Source organism: Macrobrachium rosenbergii, chromosome 51 (assembly GCF_040412425.1).
Source record: "Macrobrachium rosenbergii isolate ZJJX-2024 chromosome 51, ASM4041242v1, whole genome shotgun sequence".
Lineage (NCBI taxonomy): Eukaryota > Metazoa > Arthropoda > Malacostraca > Decapoda > Palaemonidae > Macrobrachium > Macrobrachium rosenbergii.
This window is the reverse complement of record NC_089791.1, coordinates 47,962,958-47,974,688: the sequence shown is the minus strand read 5'-3', so window position 1 is coordinate 47,974,688 and position 11,731 is coordinate 47,962,958. Positions and strand designations below refer to the sequence as shown.

At 37.5% G+C, this 11,731-nt stretch overlaps 1 protein-coding gene across 2 annotated transcripts; it reads right to left on the bottom strand.

Annotated features, from left to right (window-relative positions):
• Nucleotides 1–611: 611 nt before the first annotated feature.
• Nucleotides 612–10,009, bottom strand: LOC136833377 (uncharacterized). 2 transcript variants are annotated; one of them, XM_067095432.1, is made up of 3 exons: nucleotides 9,438–10,009; nucleotides 1,407–5,849; nucleotides 612–1,054 (listed from the first exon to the last, which is right to left on the bottom strand). In XM_067095432.1, exons 2-3 carry the CDS (start codon nucleotides 5,841–5,843, stop codon nucleotides 878–880), a joined length of 4,614 nt encoding a protein of 1,537 aa, XP_066951533.1. In that variant the 5' UTR covers nucleotides 5,844–5,849; nucleotides 9,438–10,009; the 3' UTR covers nucleotides 612–877. The 2 variants fall into 2 exon arrangements, with proteins under 2 accessions (XP_066951533.1, XP_066951534.1); XM_067095433.1 differs by lacking the exon at nucleotides 9,438–10,009 and having other exon boundaries at nucleotides 1,407–5,877.
• Nucleotides 10,010–11,731: the final 1,722 nt, after the last annotated feature.

Here is an 11,731-nt window from a genome sequence, read left to right as displayed (position 1 = left end):
ATCAATTTCTTGTTCTGGTGAACCTTTCTGGTAAAGTTTCCAAGTTTATTCATTCTGTTTATTATGTATATACATACACCAACAGTTTGGTACTGCAATTTAAATCATATATACAGTATATTATATGAGTGTATATATAATGCGTCTAGTTTTTGTCGCTATCCCCTGATAAGGCAATTACACATGATCATATCTTTTATCCAGTTCCATCAAATAAACAATTAAGTTCAGGAATTTCATCTTATCTGTTCGTTGGAAACAATGCTGAAAAGAGTGAACGTGGAGGTTACCGTATTGTTCGTGGAAAAATGTCCCTGTATTGTAAGAGTATTCTTTCCAACTCCTGGCTCAGGAATTCGACTCGTTGAACATTCTTTTGTTTACTTATAAATCACATTGTAGGAAGTTGTGCAACATACTCCTGAATTACTTACACCATTTTCCTTTGCATCAGTTGTAAGAACTAGGAACTAAATCATATTTGTAGCCCAAAAATATCGTAGTTACAAAGGTGGCAGTTCAGAGAAGTCTGAAAATACCTTGTTTTATAAATATTTACCGTAATGCCTGTTATTAACTAAAGTAGTCACACGTGGAAATGAAAATAACAGTTAAAAAGACGACCAACATTTATTCTTCCCAGACCAAAACTAGAGCTAGAATATTCTTTAATTGTGTAAAATATGAAATTACAAATTACTTTTTTTTTTTATTCAAGAGCAAATTGTCTCTTTTCAGTGATGAAAATGACTAAATATATTGTTCTTGAAATACAAAACAAACTGCTAGTTATTTAACTTCAAATGGCAAAATTAAACCAAATCACCTGTTATCTGACGTGTTTTTATAAGGTAAATGCTTTGATATTTTTTCCCCGTCAAACTAGCGGGAGACGCTGTAGGAAACCTAGGCTGAACAACTCCCAGGTACTGATGAAGCTTAGGCATACTCCATCACTGGATGAAGCAGGAGACTGGAATAGTTCCTTTACACCAAAGTCGAACTCTGGCCTTTGCTGAAAAGCTCTTGTGTACAGTGAAGTCACTTTTGGTGCCTACAGGGTGAAAATGCAATAACAATAATTATATTACCTGTTATCACCTGGAATAATAAGTGCCACTTGTCACTGTCAACACCACTTACAATAACTCTTATCATTTCAATAAAAAAAAATCAGTTTACATAATGTGCTTAGTCTATACACTACAAAAATTCTAATCTTTTAATTCGTTTTCTTTGCAGAAACTAGGTGTGCAATTTTTCTGTACACAGAACTCGAATTTCCTTTTCAAATTGCATTGAAAATAAGTACTAGTATTTCAAATCTGAAAACCTTTCATTTATATCTGTAATCAACGATAATACCTTCAATAACCCACTACCTGAAACATTTTTCAAGCACTTACATCGACAATCTCTACCTCGCAGTCCGATATTATCGTAGGAAACAAGTTAGCATAATCTGCCAAGTCTTCCGTGATATATTCATCTTCTCTGAGCGACAAACGACGAGGCGAATCTTTTTGTGAATGGTTCTCGTTGTAAATTCCATTGTAGAAAACAAGGGTTTCAAGATCACCATCAATTCGATAAGAGTTACTATACCAGAAGGGATTATCGCTGGGCAAGTTTGCGAAGTAATGAATATCCTCCATCGTTGGTTTGAAACCCTGCCAGGCCAGCGTTGCCTCGTAATCCACATCCAAACCTCCAATACGTCCTCGACTCTGTCTCAGGGAACAATGCCAGACTTTGGATGGTAAATTTTCAAGTTGTTCACAAAACAGAACATCTTTGTACAATGGCCATCGATTTACGTAAGTCACATTTTTGTGAAAAATTGCCAGAGCTTGACCACTAAGCTGCTTATTACTCACCGCCAGTATTCCAAAATCACCCACAACACTAGTCAGAGACCCAGTAGCATCTCCTAAGAACTTCGGATTAACGAAACGAGCAGATGCCTGATTCTTTCTGCAGTGACCTCTCTGCTCTTTCGTGGTAACCATGTCCTTTCCACTTTTCATTTTTCCCTCATTTCTTGAATTCGTAGTACTAATCTCATGCTTCGTTTCTTTCTTCTGCTTAGAATCAACATCAAGTTCTGTAGATGACATGATTTCTGATCCAGTAACTTTTCTTGCATTCGTAGTACTAATCTCATGCTTCGTTTCTTTCTTCTGCTTAGAATCAACGTCAAGTTCTGTAGGTGACATGATTTCTGATCCAGTAACTAATGTCTGTAAAAAGGCATATATAGTTTTTGTAGACTTCTGCCCACATTCTCCAGAGGGTTCTTCTGCTGACATTGGTTCTGGAGAAACTTGAGCTTTATGTTTGGAAGGTGACAGCCTATAACTGGCCTCAATATCTTCAACTAATGACATTTCAGAAAAGGTTCTTTTCTGTACGTGATCTTCCAGCTGCTCATCACAAACAAAACTCTCTTCTTCTGCACCTGTTAATTCAGGCCCTGGTTTTTTAAATGAGCTGACAGTTTCGTTTGGTACAATATTCTCAGACATCTGTGATAATAAAACATGCCACTGAGAATCTGAAACTTGCAAAACATGGGCTTTCACAGGTAAATTATCAGGGTCATGAGCAATCGTGACCTTACAATTACCAAAATGCAGGTCTTCTATAGATAAAGGTATACTAAAAGGGTTATTTCCTACTTTAAGTTCTAGCTTACAATCTTCTGCTGTTCCCCTAAGAAAGCCATTTATATCACAGTACAGGCGAAGGGGGATTGGATCTGAAACAAATGTATTATCTGTCATTCTGTAAATTTCTCCCATTTTAAAAGATACTGGCATCTCAGCTTCTGGTGGCATGGTGCCAGACCATAGGCAAGAGCAGACATATATATAATAACCTCCTTGTCGGCCTGATAATAATTTTGATATTTTACAAAAAATGGTCTCTGATGAGGAAAAAAGATCTGCATAGTCACTACGTTTGCCATCTACAAACACAGCACCTCTCAATATCTCAGCCAAGAGCTTTGTGCCTTCCAAATAAACCTGTGCATATTTTTTACCACTCCTAGTAAAAAGTTTCTTGAAAACGACTTTCTTTGTACTAATTAAAGTATAACTTCTGTTTGATGGTTCTGTGACATGACTTGGTTTCATGTTTTTCCAGACAACAAGGGCTTGAAACGAATTATTTTCTGCCAAGAAAATGGCATCAAATTTAACCTTGCAGCCATCGTCAACTTCAAAAAGTGGAACTGGAGTTTGGTTATCCCAGAGGACCTGGCATCCAATTTTAGAACCAAACATTTCCTTTCGGTTGATGTTGACATGTACTACTTTTCCAGAATGTGGGATGTAGGTCTTAATATACTGCTTCTTCTTAAGGGTAAAAATTTCTCCATCATGGTTATACAAGCATGTTGGGTTGTCTGAGACTACAGAAAATTTCTGCCCATGCAAATCATCATCTGCACGGGTCCTTTTGTGGCAATCTTCGTGTCCGTCCACATCAAGTCCCTTACTTAAGACTGTACAAGTGTTGTTCTTGTCTGATGACTTCTCAAGTGGCTCTCTCTTGGCAGTTTCACTGGTTATCACATTAACTGACAGAGTTGTTGGGTGCTTCACAAAAAGTGGTTTTGGAGTATCAGCCGGTTTTGCTTCGATAACAGATGATGGAAGATGTTCTTCAGTCAAATTTTCAAGTTCCTCATTAGTTCCTGGGACTCCTTTTTCATAATACAGCGGTTTCTCGGACGTAGCTTCACCTGAACACTCATCATACTCAACCATATTATCTCTCTTATGGCAAGGAGGGACATCAATGTCATTTCTCGAGTGATCGCATGTGCCTTCTCTGCTGTGCAAAGACAACAATGATTTTTCAAGAGACTCCCTCTTATCAGTTTCATTAATCATCAGTTCTGGTGAACTAATCACCTGCTGTCTACCAAGAAATGGCTTTGATAAAGAACCAACACTTGATTCAGTAAGAGACGATGAGCAATTGGTAGCAGTCACATCAGTCTCTTCATCGGTTTCTGGGATTATTTTTCCCTTGAACAGGGGTTTTTCAAAAGTAATCTCACTTGAAATTTGAGTGCTATGAATACTGTTACATTTCACAGGACTACTACTCCTTTGGCTTAAATAAAAATGATGATCATGAACTTTCTTAAAAATCTGACTTAAATTCATATCAACATTCTGTTTCATATCTTGTATAAACAGGTGCGCTAACTGGATTCCATCAGCAATAGTCAACGTAGGACAGTGCTCACAACCGTCATTGTTTAGCATCGAAAAGTTAGGTCTACCTCTTTCAGCAGAAAAATTTTCAGGGTTTGCACACAGTAGTGATAAAGATGATTTATATGATGTGAACTGTTTTTGTGGACAGGATGTGAGATAATCTCCAGATAAAAGCTTAATGAGGGGATAACTTCCCATAAGTAGAAAATAAAAGTCCAAAACTTTTTGGAGAGAGACTTCTTCAACTGGATAATCAATTTTCTTACTTCGGACCCAAGGTTTGACTTTTGCCATTGGTGTCTTGCTTTTCTTTACCATGAAAAATGGGTACTTGGTAGCAACTGTAGGTTTGTGACTGCTTCTCATAAGTAAGTCTCTGACTGGTAAAGCGTGGGGCTCATCTGAAGATGTTACAAATACTTCATTAGGATAAGTATTTTGAGAGTAAAATTGTACTCTACAATCTTTATCTGAGCTGAAGTTGGAAGTGTCTGATATTCCGGTTTCTACACAAAACACGGAGCCAATGGGAACAGATACTTCAAGGTCTTCATCAGAGCCAACCATCTGTAGATCATGAGAAGCTGTAAGATCTTCCACTGCAACAGTTTCTTCGTCAGTATGTTGAATTTTCAGTTCTTGGCTGTGGTCATAATATTTTGCATCCTCAGATACCAATTCGTCTGGACACTTTAAAGTGTGCTTACTGTAAACAGATATTTCTTTTTGTTCAAGTCCAGTAGTCAGTGTGTAAGATGAGTCAGATACTTCTTCTACAGGATACACAGTGGGTATCTCATCAGAGCTATTGATATCAAGAGAATAAATGCTTTGTGTATCCTCACATGCCAAAGAACCCTCGTAGTAATTATTGTTCTGCATACAAAAGGATGCTGCAGACTCCCTACTTGGTTGAGTATTCGGTGTTTCAAAAGATGCTAACGACACTCTGCCAAGATCACTATTCTGATTTACAAGAGGATCAATATTTTGTTTATCAAAATATAATGCATATCCTTCAAAATGGTCAATACTCTGCATATCCAAGGTTAATTCGGGTGCTTCAGGATACACTGTGCATTCTTCATCATGCAACATTGATCCATCACTATCATCATTAGTTCTTTGTGTTTCCAAAGACAGCCTGGAAAGTTCATCAGAATCTACGTCTTGTGGGTCAATACATGCAACACATTCTTCATGGAGATTAAGACTCAGTGCATCATGTGGTCCAGCACACTTGTCTTGAAGGCCAGTATTATTACTACAGACTCCAGAATCATCATTAGCTGGTATATTCTGTGAACCGTCTTCTGTGATAGCATTGCTCTCCTTAGAATGGTTAGACTCATAATGAATCACAATATTGTTTGTTGCAATTTCCCCATTTCTATTCCTCCGGCCGTGCCGTGAAGTAATGCTATCAGGGAATTTCTCATTTATGGTAGAAATAGCCACCCTTCCAATCTCCACGGGTCCTTGGCAGACAATAGCCCCAGTGGATGGAGAAGCATCTTGTACATCGGCAGAAAATAGTTTTTCCATGTAGGTGTTCTGTCTCCTTCTTTCTTCAGAAATTTCTGAAGCTTCTTCAACATTGTCATGTGCCATTTCTGTCTGGAAGTAAGGAAAACATCATTACAAATCTGGCAGGGAACAGGGACCTTATGCATTATATATATATATATATATATATATATATATATATATATATATATATATATATATATAATTATATATATATATATATAATATTATACACACACACATTAATATATTATATATATATATATATATATATATATATATATATATATATATATATATATATATATATATATAATATAAATTTCTTGATTCTCGAGGTAAATAGAAATTATATATATATATATATATATATATATATATATATATATATATATATATATATATATATATATATATATATATATAATATTGCACGGAATGGTGTATGAACGTATATATATTCATAATTCAGCAATGAAAGCTATTTTAGACCGCTAGATTTTTCACTGGAATATGAAAAGTAAAAATTATTTAATTCCTATGGTATTATTGTTCTACAAATTAGGACTTATCCCCAGGTATCTCGAGACTGTGGAAGTCTTTGTATAAAAAGTCTTAACAAAGAAACCTATAGCACTAAGCAGTCAAGTAATTACTTGTAATATGTATACATTTCAATAAGGATCAAACGGTGCTACTATAGTAAGATATCTACCGAGCTATTCGCGACCTACCAAAAATTAGGATGCTACCCACCAAACCAGGATTAATCCTGCTACCAAACAACCCAATTAGGGCTTACGGCAATTACTTCCTCAAACTATATACAAAACTATTTGACCCCCATGGGCTAGTACTAAACACGGCGAAACAGTGACTAACCTACACTGTTTCGCCGTGTTTAGTACTAGACCCTGAGTTGAACTGAATTGAATTGAGTATAGAATTTTGGCCAAAGGCCAAGCACTGGGACCTAAGAGGTTATTCAGCGCTGAAACGGAAATTGACAGTAAAAGGTTTGAAAGATGTGACAGGACGAAAACCTCGCAGTTGCACTATGAAAGAATTGTTAGGAGGTGGTGGAAAGTAAGATGGAAGAAAGAGAATATGAAAGGAGGTACAGTAAAAGGAAATAAAGAGGTTGCAGCTAGGGGCCGAAGGACGCTGCAAAGAACCTTAAATAATGCCTACAGTGCACCGCATGAGGTGCACTGACGGCACTACCCCCCTACGAGGACTAGCCCCTGAGGGGTCAAATGTAGAAAATGGATGGTAGATATCATACTATTGTAGCACTAATCACACTGTATACTGTATATTCAAGTTATCTTCATCTTTTGCCAAAATATACAGAAAATAAGCCTATCAGTCACTACATGACAAGTAATGTTTTTGCATTTGTCACTGAACATCAAGATGCCATTCTTCAAATCCACGTGCAGTCTCGGCATTTCCAGCTCATGGTCAAGAAATGCTCAACCTTCCGCAAGCTGCTGTCATGCATGATGGTAGTATCAAAGCAATGGACTTTGTGCATGACTTGGACCTCTCTCTTACTCATTTTTCACAGCTTCACTTCATTTCACCTTCCTCAGTGTCATCACCTCCCCAGTCCCAAGATGAAAGAAATTTAACTTCAGCGAGTTTGAAAAGGAAGGTAGAAGAGGCTGAATGAAAATACCCGAGACTTCATGCATAAGAGATGGGCAGACAGAATTAAGAATTTAGGCCAAAGGCCAAGCGCTGGGACCTATGAGATTATTCAGCGCTGGAACGGAAATTTACAGTAAAAAGGTGTGAAAGGTGTAACAGGAGGAAAACCTTGCAGTTGCACTATGAATCAATTGTTAGGATGGGCGGAAAGTAAGAGAGAAGAAAATATGAACGGAGGTATAGCAATAGGAATGATGGGGGTTGCAGCTAGGGACCGAAGGGAAGCTACAAAGAACCTTAAGTAGTGCCTACAGTGCACTGTGTGAGGTACACTGACGGCACTAACCCCACCCCACGCGAAGCAGTGGGAGGATCTGCAGCAGCGCCAGAACAAGGGAAAGTGGGAATAACGGCCCTGTTTTTAAAATCAGAAGTTCTTTGCAACCGAGCACGAAAAGGAGAGGAGAGATCATATTAATAGGCTCATGTACAGAGGGGCAGAAATGCTCAAAAAGGAGTCGGTTTTATGTCGAGGAAACTTTGTGTGCACTAGGTGAAAGTGCATAGAGCTTTCCGCTTTCTATTTAGCCGGTGATTGCTAAACCATTGGCTTTACAAAACTTGCGCCTACACACACACATATATATAATATAATTACCATTGTTTCTTACTGACAAGCAGGAAATTGTGTACCAAGTGGGAAGTCAAATGTATTGGGTAATAACTAGGGTGAGGAGAGACACAGGACTGACAACCTCATCAAAGGGCTTGCTGAGAACTAATGGGCTAACAGCTTTAGGAACCAACAACCTATGAGAAAAGCACACACACACACATTATATATATATATATATATATATATATATATATATATATATATATATATATATATATATATACATATATATATATATATATATTATATATATATATATATATATATATATATATAACTCTGAATCTGTAGCATGTCTCTGCACAAACTTTTCCTACTCCTGACTCTTTTCTCATCTACCAGATCAATTCAGACTAAACTTTCTGGAAAGAATCATGCGATAAAGGGATGTTCGTTTGGTCATATGGAGAGCAACCGTCCCTTCCAAGGGGAGATAATTAACAAATAGTGAAAATACGGTGCGTCCATTTAAAATTCTTCTCCAGATAAAACTTTCACGGAAGCTTCGTCACGTAGTGTTGACTCATGCTGAAGCCAAGGTTCCCTGGGGCCGGGAAAGGGGACATTTGGTCTAAAACATTACGAAAGTATGTTGGAAACATCTTTTAAAATATGTTCTCAAGAGAAACAGGGCTGATGCTTTTTTGAATAAATATCCAACCTCATGTCTTGTAGATTTAATTCTGTTCAAACCATATCAACAGGGGCCATGATGAAGCCGCAATATGGGTCTAAAATATTACCTAGAAACTGTGAAGGAAAGGTCTTCATCACCTTTGCAAATTGCAACTAGTGGCTCAGGTGAGCAATGCGGCCCTACATACTTTGTTATTGATAGTCGATTAACTTACGACTGCTATTCATCCCAACTGAGAAGAAATGTATTAAAAATTATGCTTCAACTACGTCATACAGTAACAATATAAGTAACAATATCACAAGCAACTATGTAAATGAATGTGAAGAATTTACCCTTGTTATCTGTAAAGTACAAAAAAAGAAAAAAATACTGGTGTAACGTGCGATAATATAACGGACTAAAGTCGCCGTCGTTACTTCACTAAAAGTTAAACCGGCGTTATCATTTACGAAGACAATAATGACATTTAAAAAAAAAAATAGGCAACCGATATCGGACGATTTCTCAGAACAAAAAAAATACTTTGTCGCCAAGGTCTAATTACCGGGTGGGTGGAGGGCTGGGAGCCAAACACCGAGGAAATGAGTCATCGGGAGGCGGGTAACGGAAAATTACATGTGAGGAGAGAGAGAGAGAGAGAGAGAGACTTTACAAAATACCTTACTTTGAAAGCACGTCACCTTCATAGAGTTCATACCCAGCACAGTACCTGTCGTTGATCGAGCGTAGTCCGTTCGTTGGAAGCTATTCACTGGAACTCCGTTTCCTCCCACATATGACCACATTCATAACTTGAGGTACACGACCGTCTAATATTGCGTTGCATCCTTACTAAAGTATTGGGGCACGGATTGTCACGGAATACCTTGAGCATACAAGCTGTTAACTTCTTGATACACATTAGTCAATCAAAATTTTCCTTAGAACATTCAGCTCTCAAGCCAATGGCCGTGTTCAAGGTGACAACTTCTGTTTTCAGTCTCAGTAACTTACGTGAGTCGTTTATCTGTTTGCACGACAAGCACGCATCCAATGCACTTGATCAGCAATAGCCGACTGGATTCACCCAATAACGATGAATATTACAATGCGAGTAGCTTGCCGCCCGTGATCATGAACGATAGTTAGAAGCAGAGCACATGGCAACCAGTCTAGATTCTTTCTCTGACTGCATGAATGCGAACACTGTCACCGAGATCTCGCCACTCGGTAAAACCGAAAGCGGACGCGAGGAGTACCTACATTTCGTCTCCAAACCTCGGATGGTATCGACTGTTGCCAACCCAACGGAAGTATTTTTCTCGGGTTAAATCAACTAGCTCTCCTTTCATTCATACCATACGTACCTTTTTTTCACGACTGAATCTCGTTAAAAGGCCGAGGCGATTAAAATCATCCCATGGTATGTTCGGTTGTCGTAGGTTGGTATTCTGTGAATAACGTGCAAGTGGCTGGCAGTATTGCAGTGAGTGCACGGATAACTGCGGTTGATAATTTTTAAAAATAAGAATGATAAGCTATAGTCATTATCATCTGTGTTGCCTACGTTTAAGTTGATATTTTGGTTTGATTTACCTGCACAGTAAACTTGTCCTAACGTTTGTTTCATTTTCAGTAAATAACAGGCTTCATTTGGCTCCGAACGGAAATCAATGACATTCACATTTGCCACTAGGCAACCGAAGGCGTTCATTTTCTTATTTTAATTTATAGCGGGAATATATTCCACTTTTCGTTATCTTGCAGGCGATCAAACTTTCCTTGTGGATAGGTGGACAGAGATTTTTGGATTACAGTAATGCGAACTCCTTGGCATTTACTGTCTTACTTTACAGTTTTAATTAATAATCATTTTGGTGTCTAAATATAGTCTTGTACCATGAGGCAGTACGATGAAACTCCTATAAACTGAACTGATATAATAATAAAGTGTTTGCAAGCGAAAAACAATGACAGTTAACGTAATATTTCCATTTAATTACAGTTTGCAATTAGAAACATTAAGCATTCTTTGCATAATTACACTATATACTTTCCATTGTGGAATTCAGATAGAAGATAACAGATAAAAGATGATAAGAATTATTAAAATCTTTGTCACTCTTGTCGATGGTATAGCCATGCACAAACATTTGACGTGAAGTCGTCATTTAGGCGGAAAATAAATTTCCAAGATTTTGCAGTCAAGACTCAAGTAAGCTGGACCGTGAAGGACTCCAGGAATTTCTTATGCGCAACAATGCTTTGTGATCGATCTAGTAAAAATTCCTATCTGGAAGAAACCAGTACAACGCCTTTGCTACGACGAAGGTTCGGTTTATTGCAAGAGTTGTAATAGAAATATATGACACTGAAAGGTAAGAGGGCAAGGTTACCTTTCTAACAAGTCGAAGTAGTAGTAGTGATGACCTTTCAAAGTAGGTGGGTAAGTTAGAACACAGAGTATATGAATGACAGCCCTGAATTCAGTGAAACATTCTCTCTCTCTCTCTCTCTCTCTCTCTCTCTCTCTCTCTCTCTCTCTCTCTCTTCCTCTATATATATATATATATATATATATATATATATATATATATATATATATATACACACGTTTTGTCAGTTATACATGATGACTTATATATTCACAAATACAGATTAAGCAACAAATATCGAATAAACTATAACATGGTCTTATTATGTAATATATATATATATATATATATATATATATATATATATATATATATGTGTGTGTGTGTGTGTGTGTGTGTGTGTGTGTGTGCATGTGTATAATGTCAGTGTGCAACATGGACACTGAATATGGGCTTGCAAACTCCATACCCCAAGACGTGTAATAATTTTAGCACAAAACAGAGCACAAGAATGACTATTTCGTTTACTGGCGTCCTACAGGAGTAACAGCTGAGGCAAATCCAGTATTAGGGGCCCTTTGTTCTCATTGAGGTATCCTATACACCTCAACAAGTTAGGATTCCTGTGTCTTTGGAACAAGAGGTAACC